The sequence below is a fragment of the Peromyscus leucopus genome, chromosome X (genome assembly GCF_004664715.2).
Source record: "Peromyscus leucopus breed LL Stock chromosome X, UCI_PerLeu_2.1, whole genome shotgun sequence".
Classification (NCBI taxonomy): Eukaryota; Metazoa; Chordata; class Mammalia; order Rodentia; family Cricetidae; genus Peromyscus; species Peromyscus leucopus.
Genome location: NC_051083.1, coordinates 96,107,630 through 96,130,505, shown reverse-complemented (window position 1 = coordinate 96,130,505; position 22,876 = coordinate 96,107,630). Strand labels below are relative to the sequence as shown.

General features: G+C 36.0%; 1 protein-coding gene across 2 annotated transcripts in view; it reads left to right on the top strand.

The window, feature by feature from the left end:
• Positions 1 to 22,876, top strand: part of Ammecr1 (AMMECR nuclear protein 1) — a 229,116-nt gene that overhangs the window by 158,878 nt on the left and 47,362 nt on the right. Inside the window, exon 3 of one of the 2 annotated variants that reach the window (XM_028876962.2) lies at positions 13,585 to 13,695. In XM_028876962.2, the coding sequence (XP_028732795.1) occupies positions 13,655 to 13,695 (41 nt within the window). In that variant the 5' untranslated portion in view covers positions 13,585 to 13,654. Of the gene's footprint in view, positions 1 to 11,175; positions 13,696 to 22,876 lie in introns of those variants that run through there. The other variant, XM_028876959.2, reaches the window with a different exon arrangement.

Below are 22,876 nucleotides of genomic sequence, written 5' to 3'. Positions count from 1 at the left end.
CCTTCTAGTTTAAGAAAGGTTTTCACTAAGTTACCCAGGCTGCTCTTGAATTCACTGGAGCCCAGGCAAGCCTTGAACTTGCAATCCTTCTGCCTTAGCCTTTTGAATAGCTGAGGTGATAGGCCTATGCCACCAGGACTGACAAATTGTGCTTTCTTCTGTCATTGCTGTGATTAATCAAAGTAGGCTGCTTTCATTCCTAGACCATATACTAATCTCTATGTTACCATGTACCTAGCAGTTCAAGTGGAGACTTTTTAAACCCAAACATTTAAATACACGCAGGAAGTTGTTGTATTAGAGGTTGTTGGTAGAACTAGTTTTTTCAGTTTTGTTCTCTGTTATCTTCCCAGGGGACTTGGCCCCTTTGTTGGGCTTCTATTTGATTTGTTTACAGAGATGCAGGCTTTGAAGTAGACAGTTATATAGGACCATTAGAGAGAAGGGTGAAGTCAAAAGGCTGCTTTATACATAAACAGGTGTCCTCATTTTACCATCTTACTGCCTGGAGTTCTCAGCCGTTGTCATTCATGGATTTTGCTTTCCTCTCACATGTCTGCATTGACTTTCTTATTGCTGTCCTAATTTTCTGTAGAAATTTACTTTGTTCTTTGTCTCCCAAATTAGAAAATAGTTCACGTTATTGAACTATCATAATGTTGCCTGATGGGTTAGTGGCGTACTTCTTAAATGAATTTTTTGATATAATAATTTAATGATATTATCTCATTCTGCTTTTTTATGATAAAGGGCTTTGCATATCTGGTTCCCTTTATATGTAGTTCCTGTACTTAGGTAACTGTTCCTTTACAGATATGACATTGGTATTGAAAGATTTGTACTAGTAAAATTGATACATTTAGTGTTGTCTCTGGTCACAGTGAGGTAGGTAGCTGTGATGTAAGACTGTTTAAATAGTCCCAGGTAAAATAGCCATTTTAAAATGGGAATAAAAGAGACATATACCTCAGACATTGTTCATGATTACTGAGAACATCTTCAAGTATGTCGGGTCTTGTAAATATGGTTGTTCAGATTGTTTTTATTTTTTAACTCACAAAAGGAGAATAAAAAGTGATCTATTTTTGGCAGAGACTTAAGGGAATATCAGTGTGACTGTTCACTGACACTTTTGTCAAGTTCAATTTCTACCTGAGTGCTTTGGCTTTTTTCTTTCTTTCTTTCATTACTTTGGACATTAGAGTTTTCAAAAGGAAATTTGTAGCAGTGACATCTCTAACCTTTAGGTCTGAGCAGTGTGTTGCTCCTGAAATTGGTCGAGTCACTTAATATTTTTCACCACCTGTCAAAGCTGAAGAGAGCTGTCCCTTTTCCCTTCTGCTTCCTGAACCATCTTCCTGCTGGTAGTAATCTTCTATTATGTGTGGCAAGTTTTTCCACATTTCTGATGTGAAACCTACCAGAGTTTGATCCTTAAAGCGACTCAGGGTTCAAAGGCTGCGAGACTTCCACTTCTGTTCATGAAAGAGTAACTGATACATGACTGGTTATTTTTCAAGTCTTATCTCCCATAACAACTGGAAACCAGACAAAATATATGAAAAAAAAATTGTGTTCAGACATTCCACACAGGCGGCAATCTCTAAAAGAAAGAGAACGAATGAATGAAATGAGTGTTTCAGTCATCCTGACTTTTTGTCTACAAAATGGCAGTTTTTAAGATCTATGAGCCTGGGATCTTGCTGAACGTAAGAGACAGGGAGGAGTAGATAGCAGGAATTGATGGAAGAGATTATTAGAGATGGGGAGCCACTCACAGAAATAACTCCCAAATTCTGCATCGGTGTAAATCTGAGCATGTGTCATAAAGGACTTCTGAGCTCCTATACCAGGAGTTATGTCTAATATCATGTGCATACAAAGAGACCCAAGAGTGCTCTTACAATATTAGCAGACTTAAATTAACCCTAGAGTAAGGCCACTCTGATCCCAAATGAACAAAAAAAAACCACACCTTGACAAATGATTCTAACATAATTTAACTGTGTGCACAACTTGAATATTCCCCAAGGGAATAGGGCAACATCCAGATACTCAGCAGTGTAATATTTAAAAGACCTAGTACTCCACCCCAGATTATTAGGTCTTCCAAGAATCAGTGAAATATGAGCTGTAACTAGGAGAAAGTTAGTCAATAGAAATAGAACCAGAGATGACGGCAAGAGAATTAACAGAAGATTTTAAAGCAACTCTGAAAATACATGAAGGATTGAAAGAAAAGCATAAATACAACAAAGAAATTAAAGACTGTTGTGAACCAAAGGAACTTCTGAAGGTGAAAGGTGTACCACATGAATTGAAAATTTACCAGATGAGATAAATAGCAAATGAAACATTACAGGGGGAAAAGGACTGATGAATTTCAATAGACAAGTGGAAATTGTCCAGTCTCAGACATAATGGGAATAGCCCAGTTCGGGGGAAGATTCCAATGGTGAGGCAATATCAAGCAGATTTATATGCCATGTAACTGGAGTCAATAAAAGAGAAGAATAAGCAGAAAATAGTGAAGTAATGACTATAAAATTTCTAAATATGTTGAAGTTTTGGAGACTTTCTCCATAGATCTGAGAAATTTAGCAACCAGAAACAGAAAAACTACAGTGAAAACAAGAGTAGAGCAATTATAATCAACTTGATAAAAACCAGTGATTGCATTTTAAATGCTTCTGGAGAAAAACAAAAACATACTAAGTGCAGGGAGGGCCGTTTACTTCTCATCAAAAACAGTGACTGAGGATGATACACTGACATTCCTTAAAGTACTTCAAGTGAGGTAACAGAAAACAAATAGTACTTCTGACTGTAAAATCCATAGGTAATGAAAGGACCTTCAAAATGAAGGAGAACAAGAAAAGAGGGAGAAATATTAATGGCATTCTTTAGATAGAAGGAGAATAATGCCAGATGGGAGCAGAGACAGGTAGGTCCTGGGGCTGGCTGGCCAGTCACTCTAATCAAAATGGTGAGCTCCAGATTTGGTGACACATAGTCTTGGCCACTAGCCACCAGACATGCAGGCACCCACACTTCTCACATGTATATGCATATAATAACATATACACATGCACACACAAATATAGGTGCAGTAGACTTAAATGTAAACATACCAATAGTTAAATATAAGTAATGCAACCACTGCTAATAATATATGATGTAGATAAGAACAAACTTTAAGAATAAACACGGATTAAAAGCAAGAATATGGAAGAAGATAATGTGAACAGTTACCACAAGGAAGCCAGAATGCCCATATTAATACAAGATGAAGTAGTCTTCAGTTAGAGTGGTATTACCAGAAATAAGGCTGGCCATTTTATAATGATAAGTGATCAATTCAACAAGAAGTCGATGACCAGAAATATGCCCCTAACAGAACCTCAAAATACACAGAAAATAAGCATATTCTGATAAGCTAAATAGACAAAACTATCATCAGAATTGGATATTTTAACTGTCTTAGCTTGGTGCTTGGTAGAACTAGAACTAATGAATAAAACTTCATTGAGTCGATGGAAGGAAGATAACAACTACCTGAATCTAATTGACATTTATAAAGCACTGGGCACAACACTACCAGAATTTTTTTTCTTCTCCAGTTCATGTTACATTCACTATGAACCATAAAATAAACTTTTAGTACATTTAACAAGGAATTCATAATGTGTGTTCTTTGACCAAAATGAAATTAGAAGTAATAAAAATATCTTTAATTTCCCAATTTAAGTTCCCACTATTATACAGTGTATTTGTTTGTTGTTATTGTTGTTTTAAGACAGTCTCACAGTGTAATCCAGGCCACTCTAGAATTTACTATGTAACCAAAGTTGGCCTTGAACCTATGATGATCCTCCTGCCTTAGCCTCTCAAATGTTGGGATTATGGTCATGAGCTGCCATGCTTGGCTTTTAATATACATCTAAAAAGATAATGAGCCAAAGTCTTAAGTTATTATTATCTTAGATAAATAATAATGAAATACAACATATGCAAATTTATGAGATGCAGGTACCACAGTGCTTGGATAGAAACAACTTTAAAAGGAGAGCTTTATAGCTGGACTTAAAAAGATTAAAAGGGAGAAAAGACCCGTTAACATAAATGCCCAATGTTGGAGACAATATAATAGATCCTACTACAGCTCTTAGAGCCATTAAAAGAATAAGAGAATATTCTGAATATTATGCTAGGGATTTTTACAATGTAGATAAATGAAAAGATTCATTGAAAGGTACAATTGATCAAAATGGACTCAGAAAATCTGGAGAGCTTGACATCTGTCAAAGACATTAACTTTACAATTAAGCATCATCCCACAATTATAACTTTAGCCTCTGATATATTTAATGGTAAATCCTGTCAAATGTTTAAAGAACAAATAAACCAAACTCAGAATCTAGAGGACAGTAGAATGCTTCCTCATTCATGTCACAAGGCAGATGATGTTGGAACCTGTTGGTGAGAATGTGCAGCAGCCATGGAAAACAGTGTAGAAATTGCTGACAATTTTTAATTCAAAACTGCCACAGTGCTCCAACAGTCCCACGTTTGAGTACATATTCAAAAGAATTGAAAACAGGGCTTATCCCGAGTCTAGTATGCCTTGTCTCATTATTCACAATAGCCAAGGTATGGAAATAACTCCTAACAATCAAATGAATAAAGGAAATGTTAGACAGTTTTCAAAATGGGAGAAATCCTGGTATTTACAACAATGTGGATTAATCTGGAGACCATTATGCTAAGTGAACTAAAGCAGCCACAGGAGGACAAACACCACGATTATAAACACCGCATGATGATGCTTATGTGAGAAGTCTGTAATAGTGCTTACTGGAAGCTTACGACAGGGCTGGAGGGTTGTTCAGTGTGTGGTAGGTTATAGTTAACAGTTGAGATAAGCTGTAAAGATCTATGCAGTGTAGCCTTATAGTTAATATATATCAAAATTTATGAGATCATGGTAAGTATCCCTACTACAGAAAAAAAAGGATGCAATTTGAGGGGAGCTGATGAATATGTCTATTACCTTGATTGTGATGATGGTATCATAGTTGTTTGCAACTATACAAACTCATTAAATTGTGTGTTTATTTTTGTTGGGCTAGGAGCCATGTACCTATAATCCCAGCTAATTGGAAGTCTTAGCCTGCAGGATCTCAAATTCAACCATAAGTCTGAGTAGCATAGTGCTAAGTAAAAACTCTATCTTAAAAAAGAGGCATATATGTGTACACACACACACACACACACACACACACACACACACACACACACACAACTAACGCTGTTAAAAACTTGAAGAGAAATAATCTCAGTGTCCTTATTTGTAACAGTCCCAAACTGGAAGGTGCTTGCATACTGGTACGTCACCAAACTGGAAGTAACTTACATATTGATCACCAAACTAGAGGCAACCTACGTATCTAACAGGAGTTTACTGGATACATTTTTTTTTTTTGGTGTATTCATTCAGTGGAATTCTAAGCAATAATGATGTGTACCCAAGATGTTTAGCTATTCAGAGTAGCATGTTAGGTGAAGGAATACTGACACAATGGAGGATAGATAGAATGATGGATGGAACACAAATTGCTAAATGGTCTTATTAATAAAAAAAATAACCAAGGCCAGATATTGGGGTGAATCCTGAAAGATCAGAGAAGCAGAACAAACCACAGCTAACCTCATCTCACCAGCTTCTCAGCTGATCCTGTTCCCTTAAACTGGAAGCCTCTGAGTCCTCAGCGGAATGGATGGCAACAGAACTGATACTAAAAGCCTAAAAGCTTAAAAAACCAAAGTTCCTGGTCCTCATGCCTTATATACCTTTCTGCTTTCTTCCATCACTTCCTGGGATTTAAGGCATGTGTCTTTCCCGAGCAAGACGTGAGATCTCAAGTGCTGGGATTAAAGGTGTGTGCTACCACGCCTGGCTGTTTACAGTGTGGCCTTGAACTCACAGAGATCCAGATGGATCTCTGCCTCCCAAGTGATAGGATTAAAGGTGTATATGCCACCATTTTCTGACCTTTATGTTTATCTAGTGGCTGTTCTGTGCTCTGACCCCAGATAAGTTTATTAGGGTGCACAGTATATTGGGGGATACAATATCACCACAGATGGGTTTGTGTGGACTTCTAGGAAAGGCAAAACTACAGTGATAGATAGTAGATTGGTGTTTGCCAAGGTCTAGGATTGCAAGGAAGGAAGCTATTACTAAAGGGCATGAGGGAACTCTGTGGGATAATAGTAAGAGTTCCAGACCTTGACTGTGATTCAGCTTACATGTATGTGTACATTTGCCACAGTTTGTTGAATGTTACATTTCACCCTGGTAATTTTTTGTATGCAAATTATGTTTTGATAAAAGTGATGCTTAAGAGGCAGTTTGGAAGAAAGATATCTATTCTACCTATAGAAACACTGCAGGCCCAGAAAGTATAGCTCAGTCAGTAGTAGAGTGCTTACCTAACTTGTATGAGGGCTTTGGCTCAATCCCCAATACATTCACACATACACACCTACCTTGGGTTCAGTCCTCAATACAACACACACACACACACACACACACACACACACACACACACACACATACATACATGTGTGCTTACACACACACACAAACACACACATTCAACCTCTTATATATTTCATGGTAGAGGTTTTGGGGCATTTCAACTGTTCTCTGAAGGGTGAAAGGTGAAAACAGGAGAGGACAACTATAGTGCCACTTGTCTGCTTTGTCCCTGGAACCGCTTTCCTTCCCTCTGAAATGAGACAGTCTTGCTGAGTTTCTGCTCTAAAGCTATGTCTTCCCAGTTCTTTTCTTCCATGAGAGCATGCAATCCAAGAAAAGACCTTAACATCCATAGAGTTAACCTTGCTAAATCCAGAAAGCACAAGAAAAACAAATGCATCAGTTTTATTGTGGCTCTTACTTATTAAGCTGACACATTTCATCAGATCTCCATGGAATGAGAAACAAGATAACATCTAGGATGAAAAAGCTAAAATGATTTTCCAGCTCCTTTTACATTAGTGTTGAAATTAATCAACATATTTATTTGTTTTCTATCTACTTCATTTCTCCTGAGTGGGCTCCACAACAAGGACAAGGACAAGATGGTAAAGTATAGATCATTAACAGAGGAGGCAGAATATAACTGCCAATTCCAAGTCCTTACTCAGTTGTTTCTGTATTGTGCTACATACTCAGTCCCAAGAAAGTGCCAAAGCGAAGTCCCATGAAAATCCTTAGTGATCAAGAAAAATAAGAGGAGACTACATCCATCAGTTGCATCCATTAATATTCATCCTAAAACTTCTGGACCTAATTTTCTTTTTCTTAATTTTGTTCATGTCAAGGAATCTTCAGACATCAATAATAAAGTCTCTTTTTGCTCAGTCTGTTACATATTAAAATAACCCTTTTCATAGCAAAAGCTGACTTGCAAGATTGAAAGCTCTTTGAGAAAAATGGTTTTCAGAGTAGAAATTCAAATGGAAATCATTTCATTTTTGAAATCTGTAGTAAATTGTCACCTAAAATTAGTGAGTTAGATAAAAATTTGTGGTGTGTTTTTCTTGTCAGGAAAGAAGCCTTAGCTAGTCCATTTTCAGAATGTTGCCATGGATTAAATTCAATGCCCACTGCAGTGTAAATTAGGGAAAGAAAATATGTACAGATATGTTATTTTTTCCAGTCTAGGTAATCATTCTTATCTAAATTGGACTGTAATAAAAAATAAGACCCCGTTGACCTGAAACTGAATTTTTAAAGAAGTTTGCTGAAAATGGTTGATTTAGTCTTGCTAAGGGGAAGAAATGGTTCCTTCAGTTCAAAAATTGGCAGAATCATGGTAATCTCCTACAGCATGCATTTGATTGGGGTGACTGTGTGTCAGTGTGATTAGACTTGATTATAAAGAGAATTCAGAATTTTCAGCTCTGGTAGACTTTGCCTCTCCTTCATCTGGCATTCACCAACTAAATTAGAAATATAAACATGGGGCAAAGCATATAATGCTGTTATTATTTCATTTCTGTGAATACTAAACCAAAAAAGTGTTAGAATAAGATAATTCTTGATTCTCAACGTCTATACTATACATGCTATCTAGCCTTATTACTTTGGTTTCCCAGGTACCATGAGGTACAGGCTACATACAAAGGTTGAAGGGAGGGATGTAGTAGAAAGTTATGATGTTTTTGGTTTGTTTGTTGTTTAATATATTTTCATCTATAAGAAAACAATGGTGTGAAAAAAAAGTGTTGAATGCATTTGAACTTTACCTTCTCTCCTCTGTCTCTTCCAGTTTAGCCTATTTTCTCTCATTTCCAACTGCTCTGAGATTCAGATTATCTGGAACCTAAGCATTATTCATTCTATAACATAAATTGCATAATTAAATGATCAGATCCCATCCCTAGCTGAATAATCATTAAACAAGGGTAAGTGGAAAATTTCATTTGATGGACAATTTGTAGAGAATAGACAAAAGACCTGGATTTCTTGAAGGCTGCCTCAATAACAGGAGAACATGAAATGAGAAGGTGGGGGGAGGGGGAAGGTAGAAAGGCTGTTGGTAAGCCATTGAGGATTAACTAGTAGGCTTTGCTGTAGGTTTCTAATAGGAACAGTATAAGAACTTGTAAATTGGTGCTGGTCTTTCTAGATCAGTGGTTCTCAATCCGTGGTTGTGTCCTGTTGGGGTCAAATGACCTTTTCACAGGGATCACCTGAGATCATTGGAAACCACAGATGTTTAGATTACAATTCATAACTAGCAAATTTATAGTTATAAAGTAGCAATGAAAATAATTTTATGGTTAGGGGTCACCACAACATGAGGAACTGTATTAAAGGGTCACAGCATCAGGAAGGTTGAGAAGCACTGTTCTAGATGGTCTGCCATTTGTACTGCATCCTGTCATCTTTTAAGCTAATCTTTTCACTCCTTAGAAGAAGAGATGGAGGAATGGGAGGAGACTGGCCCTTCTGCTCATCTGTCTATATGGTTAACTGTGTAGTATGCATAGAATTTTCCTACATGGTAATTACATGACAGCTGTACTTCCTACCTTGGAGATGCTGCCCTGCCACATCTCCACAGAAAATGGCATGTGAGGGCAAAGTAGCTTTCTATATGCCTGACAAGGGTTCTAAGAACTATAAAGTCTATTATAATCTGCATCATGCGATTTGGAGCTCCTAAAGCTGTAAGTAAAGTTTCTTTAAGCTGTCCAGCCTAGGAGAATTATTATAGCAGAACGTGCTGACTAATGCAGAATGTAATGATATCGGACATATTTTGTATTCATGGAAACTATAATTTATATAGCTTGGAAAGGAAACACACAACCTCCTTTCATTGAAATATGAAGAGAAATGTCTTAGCTTGGTGGTAGAAAGAAGGTGCCATCGTTCTTGTTTTTACTTAAGCTTCCTAGATCCTGGAGTTTAGTTTCATGGTATAATGAGCATAATTGGATTTTTGAGCTAAGTTGCTGATGAGACCAAGGACACTTGACAGCCATTATTTGGTGGTGTAAGAAACAAACTAAGATACAAGGCTTCTCTCTTGTTCTTTTTATCTCTCTGTGAAATAAATAATCTTGTTGAATTCCTGTAGCAAATAGGTATGGTTTCTATTATCGTGTTAATGTTGTTACCTGTAAGCTTCATTCTAAATGAGAGAAGTAGAAGCTCACCACGGACTGTGGTTTTAGACTTCCCATTTTATGCTGTTGCAGAAAGAAAGGCTTTGAGCGACACCATTGTTAAGTAAATACATCTTTTTCATTGTTTCCTGTAATTGTATTTCAGTCCTACAAACACATTTCTAATGTGTTGTGGCTTAAATCAATAGACTGTCTCAGAAGAGGGCATTGCAAGTGGCATGAAACGGGGAGAATCCTGTGCAGATTTATATTGCTCTGTGTTCCATTATTGTTCCATAACAGCTACATTTCGGAGAGCCACTTTTGATCTGACAGTATTGGCTGCCAGTTGGCAGAGAGGATTCACCTAGATTAGGTGGTTGTTTCCTGTTTCTATGCACAGGCTTGGGGAAATGGGGTTTACTTTTCTCCAACTGTTTCTCAGAACATACTGGTACAAAATGTTCAGAAGTAGGATAATTCCTTTAAAAGCTACATCTGGTTACCCTCAGATAAATATTTCCATTAATATTTCAACTCATTTTGATCCTTCTTGTAGTTTGTAGTATTTTTTTCAATGTATGTAGGTGGCCTTAAACCATATGGCAAAAGCGTTTTCCAAAAAACATTCAATATTTGCCTTACTATGAACTATTTTCCTTTTTCCCTTGTCATTTAATAGCTCCTCTCAGCAAGCTCCCACCCCCTTTTCCCTTTGATCTGATTCTGCTTATGCTGATGGCTTAGCTTATGTACTTTGGCGGACTCAGACATGTTTTAGTACCATATTTAAGAATGAAATCACCTATTCCTTTCCTCTGTTTGGAGGGAAAATATGTTTTTACTATTTTTAGATAATATGCATTGAATGTTCCTGCAGCCATTGCCCTGTGCAGAGTCATTATTATGCACATGATGCTATCTTTTGGGCTCAGTGGTTGTGTGTCAATTCACTTTAAAAGCTCAACTGCCTAGATTCTTTTTTCCCTACTAAATGATGCTTTTAGACACTTTATTTTTAAGTCTATGAATACTTTTTTTAAAAGATAAAAGATATTGGATGTACGTTTGTAAATGACAAATGTGAGACCCAGACATTTATGGAGAAACTTTATAGGGTTTACTAAAATTCTGACTTCTTCCATCTTCAGACATCTGTCTTAGTAGGGTCGGCGGCATTCCCTCCCATTTTTGACAGCTGCTTTACTGCAATCTTAACTCCCAGAGTGGATATTGGTTATGGTAGGGAGAGAATAGGAAATAACATAAATAATTTTGCATCATCTATTTTGCCCGTTATGAGGACGCTTAAGAACATATATTCAGGGCTGGAGAGATGGCTCAGAGATTAAGAGCACTGACTGCTCTTCCAGAGGTCCTGAGTTCAATTCCCAGCAACCACATGATGGCTCACAACCATCTGTAATGAGGTCTGGTACCCTCTTCTGGCCTGCAGACTTACAGGCAGGCAGAACACTGTATACATTAATAAATAAATAAATCTTTAAAAAAAAGAACATATATTCAATAATGTCAAAAATCCAAAGAATGTTAAATCAGAAAGAGACCACAGCAATTTCTAAAGGCCGTTATCAGACAACCCATTCCCTATGCAGTTTTTTACATCCCCATGCCCTGGGTTATTGTGAAGTGCCTTTGCTTCCCAGGCTGCCTTGCAGAAATGCAGTCCTGTAGCACCCTTAGCCATATATGAACAATTCCTCAAAGAATGAGCATAGCATTATAAAAAATGGCATGTAATTTCCCCTACCATGTGGTTGAATCCCTTCCAACATATTTGATCATTCAGTACAGTGATCAGTATGTGTAGTTCTATTTATCCTATATATTTTAAGTATTTACTGGAAAAGATGTTACATTATTGTAAGAATGACATATGTATGTATTCTAGTGGGGTAAATAGTTGAAAGTATAACACTATTAAATGACTTTCATTTCAAGTGTTTTGGTAAGAAATGAATTAATTCCCACCTTTTAAGTTTCTTAAGTCACTGGAGATAAGAATAAACAATGTTGGTCTGTTACTGAAAAGTTGTCAAGGTACTTTGGATACATGGCTTTATATAGATTACAGGATGACTCACTTCACTCTGAAGCTGTCAAAGCTGTCAGACGACCTGCCTTATGTAGGGATATTGTCTAGTCAGTGTGATTAGAAAGGATTGATGGGGATGGAGAGATGGCTCAGAGGTTAAGAAAGGATTGATGATCTTGCTGTCCATAGGAATTGTTGCAGATGTGGACTACACTAAGTTGGAAGACGGAAAAATAAAGAGATGAAATTTATTCTGAAGAATGCATAAATCTTTTGATATTAGTGTTTCTCTGAGTAATGAAAAGAGATCATGATAGTGTAATTCCCATCTAATTTTTGTTTTCTTATGAACTGCTAATCAAGAGCATTTAGAGGAAAAATTTCAAATGGATGATTATAATCTCAAGTTATTTATATTTAGCACATAAGAGCTAAAAAGCAGAAAAGTTGGGCTGTCCTTTTTGTTTTTACTTTAGTACCTTTAGTGTAGGTCATCTGGCGCCTTAATGTCATCTTTGCCTCGATACTGCAGTCATGTTTTTCAGTGCTACTGAACGTTGAGTTCGTGGAAGAAGGGAACTTTTCATGGTGCGTCCTGGTTTGTCTATGGGGTTAATTTGGGACCCAGTCTGCCATTGTGCCTATCTGTCAGAACTCGCCATAATTTAAATGTTTGAGGTGGATGATTAAACTGTTTTAAGGGACTATCTTGTTTCCGAAGAACGTTTTAAGGAGAGAATGTTCTTTTTTAACTCACTGCTGATTAATGAGAAATATATAAAATATGGTATAACCCCATAAATGTAAATATTTTAGAAAACAGAAATAGATTATCCATCTATTATTGTGAATATTCATGGTAATCCAGACCACCTTACCTGCGGTGTATTTATATTTTTGCAGAATGTCCTAAAATGTATAGATTATATAAAATTATTTGCAATTACAACATAATTGTTTTCAGACTTAATTGTTTAAGGATATTTGCTACTTAATGTTTGCAGCCACACTTTACCTACCCAAACCATCCTAATTTTACTAGGGCAAACTAAAGATTATCAGGTCTGATGAAATGTTTTCCTATCCCTAAAGCTTAAATTATGGCATTTTGGGCATGGTTTATAATGCTTGTTTTTTTTTTTTTCAAAATTCATTTCACTTTGTTTTATGTGCATTAGTGTGAAGGTGACCAATCCCGTGGAACTGGAATATAGACAGTTGTGAGCTGCCATGTGGGTACTGGGAATTGAACCCAGGTCTCTTAACCACTGAGCAATTTCTCCAGCCCCCATAATGCTTGTTTTTGTCTGCCTTGTGTTAGTTACCTGTGTCTGTGTCTGCCTCTGTGCTGGCTTCCTACAAACCAATGACTGCCTTTTAGTGTTTCATAGCCCCTGTATTTTCAGAAAATGTGCTTGTTAAAGTTGTTGATTACCCATTCCCAGTTTTCTAAATCAGACTTACAAATCAGTCAGTGGTCCTAGGTTTAAACAGGGAATCCGGCAGATATCAATGATGAGTTAAAGCTCTGTATTCAACATTACCAAGTTTTCGTGTTTATTTTACTGTTTGGTCTGTAAACAGGAAATTAATATCTTCAGTCTGCAAGAATTGTTGATGAGGATTAACAAAAATACTTCATGAAAACATTAATTTTGGCGCTTAATGTATAGAAGACACTGAATACAATGTACGAAACACTGTTACTGAGCTAAACCTTGAGCCCCTTGAAGGCTTGTCCTTGGTCTTTATATCTCAGTCACCTAACCTAGCATGTGGTATATACTCAATAAACGCTGGCTGGTTCAACTGACTGATTTCCCCTATTTTATGTTCTGTTACAGCCCACTGTTTGTAACATGGAAGATTGGTCGAGACAAAAGATTGCGTGGATGCATAGGTACTTTTTCTGCCATGAATTTGCATTCAGGACTCAGGGAGTACACACTTACCAGGTGAAGACCAATTTTTGTTTCATTTACGTCTACTTATAAAAAAATCTTACAATACTTGAACCTAACACTTTAATTTGTTTTCATTTACTAAATTATTGACATTCCTCTCTCCTTTCTTGTTAGTTTTTTTTCTTGGTATCCAGTTAACTTCTCTTACAATGTATTATTGCTGTGTATTATTATATAAAATGCTGTGGTGACATATATGTTGCCATAGATTGTGATATGATCTTTTTTTCTTCCAGTGGGCAGCTTATTTTATATAACTTGAAAATGAATGACTAAATGTCCATGAGTTACCAAAAGTATTATTTCTGTCTTACAGCCTTTACTGGTTCCCCTTTAGACCTTTCAAAAAGAGTTGTTTTTTTCCTTCATTTATGCATTTTGCTACACTTTTATGTGCTTTAAAATTTGAAAAGAAATCCTAGGAAGAAAGTGATGTCACAGCCCAGCAGCATAATCATTCCCATTCACTCTTCACCCTCAAGTTCACTGTAGCTTGTTTATTTTGTTTCCTCTAACACAATGAGAGAGTAATGAGCACCCCATTACACTTACTAAGACTTTGCTCTTAATTTCTCTACTCACAACAAGCTATCTAACATGCCATCTAATTTTTTTAAAAAACACAACTTCTAGCAAGTTGTGTTCCAAAATTATTTCATAAGAAGAAAATGTCTTTAAGTAATGAGCTGTTAGTAAAGGTATTTCCTGGTTTTGTTCATGTGTTAGTGTGGCTATTTGACACATATTTGTAATCCACACAGTATTAGTACAATATGAAATTGGTCCTTGCTAACTAACTATTGGTACTTGGGGGGAGTTGCATAACTTCCATAGGTAAAGTAATAATTCAAGTATTTTTTCCTATATACTCAATATAGGTGTTAGAATGAAATAATCATTATTTTACCGCAGGATTAATGTGACAGTTAATTATCTTGTAGAATTGTGTAAATTCAAACTTACGACACAAGTTAATAAAAAAAAACTAAGTTTAATATTCTTGTGTTTGAAGATATGTAATAGCTCATAACTGCAAGGTTTTCCCCATCCATAGTGAATTGCAAGAAAAAAATATGCAATAGCTTGGGGGGGTAGCGTATCTATTGTTGTCTCTTCTCAACTATGAGAAACAGGGTGCTTGGACTTGATTAGACAGCACAAAGCTTGGGAGAAGTCAAATATCTGTATCTCTACATCCAGCCATCATCAGTCTATATATCTATGTATCTATTTATCTACCTTTCTATCTATCTACTTATCTATCTTTCTATCATACACCCATCTATCTATCTATCTATCTATCTATCTATCTATCTATCTATCTATCATACCAATCATCTGTCTGCCTTTCTTTCTTTCTTTCTTTCTTTCTTTCTTTCTTTCTTTCTTTCTTTCTTTCTTTCTTTCTTTTCTTTCTTTCTTTCTTTGTTTCCTCCCTCCCTCCCTCCCTCCTCCTTCCTTTCTTTCTAACATTTATCTACCTACTTACCTATCTACCTATCTTCTGAAAAGAACTCCAACTCACTAAAGATTATAAATGCTGCCCTTGAAATAAATATTTTAAACATGTAATAAGATTTACTTGAAGATCAAATTCTTTAAGTGACTACTTTTTGAGGAAACAGATACATATGAAATTGCTTGTTGACTACATATAATGGATAATATATTACATTTTCCCCAAAGTAACTTGCTACGAGGCATACTGGCTCCTTGACATTTCCTGAGAAAGAGTTCTGTGCCAGGTGAACTTGGGAAACACCAGCACCAGTTGATAAATGTAGAACGCTCTCCTTGATTGCAGCAAGTTTCAGGCCCTTGTGTGGAGGTATTGTTATAAATCTGGAAAACTATATGATGCAGCATTTTCTAGACTACAGATCCTCTTTATCCTTCTACTCCAGTGTCTTGTGCCACTAGGATTCCAAAGAATACAACTTTGTAAACATGAGCCTGTGATGAAATTTTACAAGTGTTATAAGTTATGTTTTTTTTCTTTAGGTTGATACACGCTATTTATAGTATAGAGGTTCTTTGTGCTTTGAAGTGAAATTGTGGAAGAAATTCCATTATCAAATATTCCATACTTTAAAAATCTCGGGTGGTGGTGGCAGTAGTAACCTGTTTGGGGAACTTCTTTTGCCTAGGCGATGAGAATGTCCAACCTTTTCTGAGCTTATGAATTTTTTGACAATAATGTGAACTGAGTGAGTTTTTCACACAATTAAAATTTGCCTGTATTTATGGACCTTTTTACTCTCATTGCATTGTGTTCTGTGGATGGGAATATCCTGTTTACTTTTCGACCCTTTCCTTGTATTTCTATACAGCTTCCTTAAATTGTATATAGCACATTACAAAGGAATGCATGTATATATACTTTGTGTTTTCTATATATACATACATGCATCTGGCTTTTTTCCTCATTTTTCTGTGCAATATAATCTAATTAACATATTATAAATCTTGTTATTTGAAAGATATAAACAAAAGAAATGTTATGAAATTTAAGCAATATTTTAATTCATTTTAATGCATATTTAGAAGTTTTAATATAATAATGCTCTTCAGTCCCTTGTGCTTACCCCCCACTCTTTCTTTCTCTCTCTCTCTCTCTCTCTCCTCCCTCCCTCCCTCCCTCCTCTCTCTCTGTGTATGTGTATGTATTTCAATGTGTGAGTGTCTAGAGAAATGTATTTTCAATTAGGGTTTTTAAAGGCAATAATTTTTGATTAATTAGATTGGTTATCTGACAGTCTTATATAATGCATCCTGATCCTTACCCCACTTTCTTTTATCTCCTTCTTGTCACTGTCATACCCCACCCTCCCTACAGGTCCCTTTCCCACATCCATGTCTCTGTTTTGTTTATGACCCACTGAGTTTAACCTGGGTTGTCTGGATGACCGTGAGTTTGGCACTGTGTATCGAAGCTTGCTGGTCTCACCAGTGGGTACACAACAGAAGACAATGACTTCTCCGCCCTTAGCATCCATCCCCGGGCAGAAGTGGTTCAGCAGTGAGGTGCCGGGGCCCTATGAGCCCTTCTCGCATCCTGGCCTGCCTCCAGCAGTACGTGTTTCCCACAGCTATGCTGCTGTCAGGCTAGTGCTGTGTTAGACATCTGGGAGGTGCTTTGTGCCTGCCTTCCTCATAATAACTCTTAGGTATTGATAGCTACATTTTTAGTGAGGAAGTGGAGACTCGAGAATAATTTATTCAGCTATGCTTCTAGTAAGTGGTAGAACTCAGATTCAAATTTAGGCCATGGACTGCAAAGAACATATTTTTCATTGTGACATATATACACAACTCTCTGTCATATGTTCCCTTAATGGAAACTTTGATTAAATTAGATTAAAATAAGACCTTATAAACAGAAGTCGTTATTATTCTGATTTTATTTGTAGCTTCATCATGAAAATAATGAAAAGATTACTATGAATTTAATGAGTTAGTGATCAATAATTCTTCAAAAATTCTAGTGAAGAGTTATGAACAAAGTTGATTTGAATTTTTATTATATAAAAGAAAATGCTTATATAAAAATACTACTTGGAGGTAAGAAATTGTAATTTTTGGTTGAATAGTCTAGACTTCAAGAAGAATTCAGAATATTTAAACATAACAAGTAGTGATTCTTTTTTGGAGTCTGGTGTTCCCATCATAAAGTCTGTAACTCAAATGAACTAATAGAATCAGATAAACTTAGGGACCTGGGGAGGTGGTAACCAGGGAGCAAAGAGCAGTAGAATAGGTTAAAAAATTAGAATATCTACTTATTTGTTATCTTCATCTGTGATTAGGTAGAGATTCAGTTTTTCAGAATGCTACTCAGTTGTACCGTGTCTTATTCTGGTAAAAATATAAATAAATAAAATTATATTTAATCATTTTAATCATTTTTAAATGTACACTTCTGTGATCTTAAATACATCTCGAGATGTTGGGTAACTATCACCACTGTTTATCTCCAGAACTTTTCCATCTTCCCTTTGCTTAGTGTCTACCTTTGGGCTATCATTAATAATAATAATAATAATAATAATAATAATAATAATAATGCATTGAAAATGGGCATGCAAATACCTGAATACTCTCTTTTTTAGATGATAGTCACATAGCTTGTTTATAGTCCATTAATCTTTTAAAATATTTCTTTAAAAATTACCAGTTTTTTTTTAATGAAACATCTACCCTGGATTAAGTTTTGATTCATAAATGAAGTTTTTAATTGATGATTTTCATCATCAAAGTGTTTGCTTAATTGAAATTTTGATTTATTTTAGATTGAAATAAGACTTTATAAATTGGTGATTTTCTCCCAATTATAGAAATACATAATTAGAAAGTCTGAAAACTGCTGGGCGGTGGTGGCACATGCCTTTAATCCCAGCACTCGGGAGGCAGAGGCAGGTGAATCTCTGTGAGTTCGAGGCCAACCTGCACTACAGAGAGAGTTCCAGGAAAGGCGCAAAGCTACACAGAGAAACCCTGTCTCAAAAAATTAAAAAAAAAAAAAAAAAGAAAAGAAAAAGAAAGAAAGTCTGAAAACTTTGTGACAATTATAATATGGGACTCTGAAGAAGACCACCTTTCCCTTCTCCTGGGAGGCTCTTTTAGACAAAAGCAGGAAAGATTCTAGTGAACAAGAAGCAGGATGTAGAGCTGAGAGTCACAGATAAACATTCATAAAATACAGGCTGATGGTAAAGTATACGAGTTAGTTCTTTTTCAGTGCCTATACTTTGAAGTAGAAATAGTCCTTTGTCTCAGTGAATAAGAGTAGTCTCTTATTTACCATTTTCAAAACCAATAACTTAGAGTATTTATGTAGATGTATAGCTTTTGTAAGCTGGACAATAAAAAGACTTCTCTTTTTTGCTACTTAAAAACATACTTTTGTATTTAGGAGAATTAGGATTAAGAGAGGAATGCAATCATCTCAGTCAATGAAAGTGGTTTATAAATTGCTCTTGAAAGCACAGCTCTAATTCTTTATATAAATTCATAATGATAGCATGGTATTTTAGAATACAGAAGTGACTGATACTTTGTGAGGACAGGGATGTGGCCAGTCAGCACACTTACAAGATGACTATCTTTTTTCTCCTCTATTTCATTGTCCACAGAGTCTCCTCTGAGCAGGGAAGTAATTATGTAGGTTGTGGCCGGCCAGACCTGGAGCTTGAGTCTTCACTACACTGCTTTTGTTGTGCTCTGAATTCTGAGAAATTAGCAGTGGAGCTTTAGTTCTTTCCAAGAAATGGAGTGACCATATAAAAGGCAGAGAAGAGTTTGTTTTGATTTAGAGTTTTCTTTTCTTTGATTCTGTGCGCCTGACTGGAGTGTACACGTACATATGTGTGTCTGTGCTGAAATTGAATAACAAGAAAAGCAAGCAAGGATTGTTTGCACATTACAAATGTGTTTGCTTTTGATTAGATTGTTTGAGATATTGAAAATTCCAAACAAGCTTTGCTTTTTACTTTTCTTTGAAAGGTCTTATTCAGATTGGGTACTTCTAGGTGACTAGATGCGTTGTAAACTGAATTTTCTTTTGTATTTGGTAGCATAATCTCTCATTTTTGTAGCGTTTACAGCCATTGTAAGCACCGTGATTATGTTTTTTCCACTCACACATAATAGACTATTATGTGCTAATTCTCATGATTGATTATTTTAGTAATACACATGGCTCATTATGAATAATTAAATTAAACAAGTTATTCTTCCTTTTCATGTAATATTGGTCCTTATGTTAGCATCGCCCAGATTGATTTTTCTTATGAAAAATCAATGAGTCACTTCTGACTGTACATTATTGTCATGGCAGCTCATTCCTGAGATGTTGAGGACAGACTATTTTTGGTAAGTGTCTATGGCAAGACTCCTGGCTCAAGTATGCTTTGGGAAAAGTAGATTTATTAGAAATACAATGCAAAAATAATTACCTTAATTTACAATCTATGCTTTACTCTTTGCAAAAAGGAGTATGGCCCGAGTTCTAAAACTTACAGCTACTGTAGTCATTTCAGTTCAATTACCAAATGAAAATTTGTTCAGATTTCATAAAGTATTTAACTTAAGGTACAATTTGGAACCTAGATTGTCATGTGCTTTTTATTCAATATTACCCTTAGAAAAGCATGATGAAGATACTTAGCTGCAGAAATCTGAGATCTTCATTTTAGCTGCTGGGTTAATGTACCCTTTTCATTATCCCAAGTTTGTGCTAATGTGCAGAGATATGGCCAGAAACATTGGCCAGCAGAATGTGGAAAGAGAAAGGAAAACGCACGAACCCTTCCCAGTATGGCTAATGGCTCCTGAATTAGAGAGAATTGTCTGAACTCATGTAGCACCTCCTGCCGTAGGAATTAAATGCACTGAGTGTATCCGATTCTAATTCCCTATCACATCTTTCAGATCTCTGGAGTCTCCACTTGGAATTCCCCTGCTGCTTTGATTAAGTGCCACAGGCACAAAGCCTTAGGGCAGAAAGGCAGAAAGGACCATCTGTAAAAAAGCTGTGAGGGAAGCTGCAAATGGAGCTTTTTCAGTGGCAGGCCTCTTGATTCTTGAGTTGGACCGGCAGAGAGTGAAGTACAAGAAATTGACTGTATTCATACATACATCTAGCAACTGAACCTGTTTCCTCCTCTGATACTGATATTTCTCGCTTTTAATCGGGTTTAAATAATTCTTCCTGAAATCTGTCTGTGTTTTGCCTTAGGAATTTATGACATCATAGGAGAAAGAAGGTAAATAAATAAATAATTGCAATACTAGGCAAAAAAGTTGAACACAGATTCTTTGCATTGTGATAAAACTGAAACATTTAATGCAATTCATACATTATTTCAACTAGCCAGTTGTTTTACTGGGTATAAATTATTGTACATGAGTTTTTTTTTTTTTTTTTCTACAAGGATATATTCAAATTGTTGTCAGCCACGTAACCTTATAAGATTTTGGATATTTCAAGAGATTAATAACATTTAATTTTTTTTGTTTGTTTCCTTGAGATCAGATCTCAATATGTGGCCTTGACAACCATGAAACGTGGTATATAGAACAGGCTGGTCTGGAACTCACAAAGAGCCGCTTGCCTCTGCCTCCTAAGAGCTGGGATTAATGGCATATATTACCATTCCCAGCAACACTGGCAAGGGAAATGAACTTCGTATGGAAAAATCTTTTGAAATAAAAGAACTTGTAAAAGTGTGTGTGTGTATTGGGCTAGAGAGATGGCTCAGCAGTCAAGAGAGAGGACCTTGGTTCAATTCCCAACTTCTACATGGTGGCTCCCAATCATCTGTAAATCCAGTTCTAGAGAAGTCCTCTTCTAGCCTCCATAGGCACCAGATAGATATGCAGACAAAACACTCATACACATAAAATTTTTAAAAATTAAATAATTTATTTCAAAAAGTGTGTATATGCACATATAGATATGTACACACACACACACACACACACACACACACACACACACAAACACTACTACTAAAAATATCTAGAACCAACTTGAATTAAACCTGTTGTTTGACAAATGATGACAGAAGTTAACAGATTTTTCTCTGATCCATCTACATTAAAGTTAATTCATGTTTTGTTGTAGTATAAGCTGATATCCACCTCCTTTTCTAAGAATCCTGAGATACTTATCATTTCTTTTGATGAAATATTGACTTGATAAAGCAGTGTTAGAATAGAAATATTATCTGGCATTATTGTATTAAATGAGGCTTAAAATTATACTCAGGTACTTACTATGTATATTGGTTTTTTTTTTTAGGGGGAGGTACAGAGTCTTATTATGCATGCAGTCCAACCTCAAACTCATGATATTCCTGCCGCAGTCTCTGGAGTATCTGGAATTACAGGCCTGTGCCTCCATGGCTGGCTTTAAAAGCGTATTTCTTTTGGTCTGAACAGTTCAGTGATAAATATTGGTTCTACTTTTAAATGTCTAAAGTGTTTGAGTCAGTAGGACCTGAATCAACCAGAAAACAGATTTGTGTCTTGATATTCAGGAAGAATAAAATAATCAGGTTGATGTAAGCTCAAAGTGATTATTCCAGAATCTGACACAAACGATATACACTTTTGCCACATTTGGGGATGGGGGCAGGCGCGATGCCGCTAGTGATCTGAGTGGTTTAAAATAATGAATGTTGAGGTTTGGGTGTGGCAATTTTATATTAAATTTTTAGCTATGGGTTGTTTTTTTTTTTTTAGCCTGAGAAATGCTTTTGAAAAGATTTCCTTAAAAGGCAATAAGAAAGTCTTTCTCTGTGATCCTTGCCCTTCTCTCAGACTGTAAAGTGTTTCATATGTGTATATTCAAAGTAGCCGTCACTGGAAGAAAATTCTCTTTTTATTGCTGATAACAGTTTGTTGCCCTTCTAAGGCCAAACACTGTGTTAGCCTTTCATGTTGCATCAAGAATATATTTTTCTTAGAAACAACTTCCAGATGGTTTTACATTTTTTCTGCTTTTTTAAACAAATCACAAATACTGGTTATAAAATGAGGGAACCAAAGAGCTGCATTGTTTGAACTGCTTCTGGTTAACAAAATAAATTATATACATGTATTCACATACATATATATGTGGAAAGAGATTATGTAGCACACGTCTCAGTATATTTAAAATCTGTAACACGAAGAATATAAAAATGCAGCCTAATAATTGGTGTTGTGATTAGAAAACATATGTGTTGCTTTTTTAGATTTATGTATTTTATTTTATGTGTATGAATGTTTTGCCTGCATGTATGCATGTGTACCACATGTGTGCCTGGTGCCTGGGGAGACCGGAAATAGGCACTGGATCCTCGGGAACTGGAATTATAGGCAGTTGTGAGCTACCATGGGGTGCTGGGAGCCGAGTCCAGGTGCTTTGCAAGAGCACCAAGGACTACTAGCCACCAAGCCATCTCTCCAGGCCTGTTTTATTAATTGTATCACCTTACTTCAACTCACAGAATTAACCTGTATATCCACGTTCACACTGTAGGAACATCGTTTCAATGAGATTAGCATATTGTCCCAATTTCCACCACCACCCACTTTTTTTTTTAACATTTCCACATTGAAATACTAATTTGTGTCCTTCCTTAGAGAAAAAACTAAGAAAAATCCATATAGAAAATCCTCCAGAAGC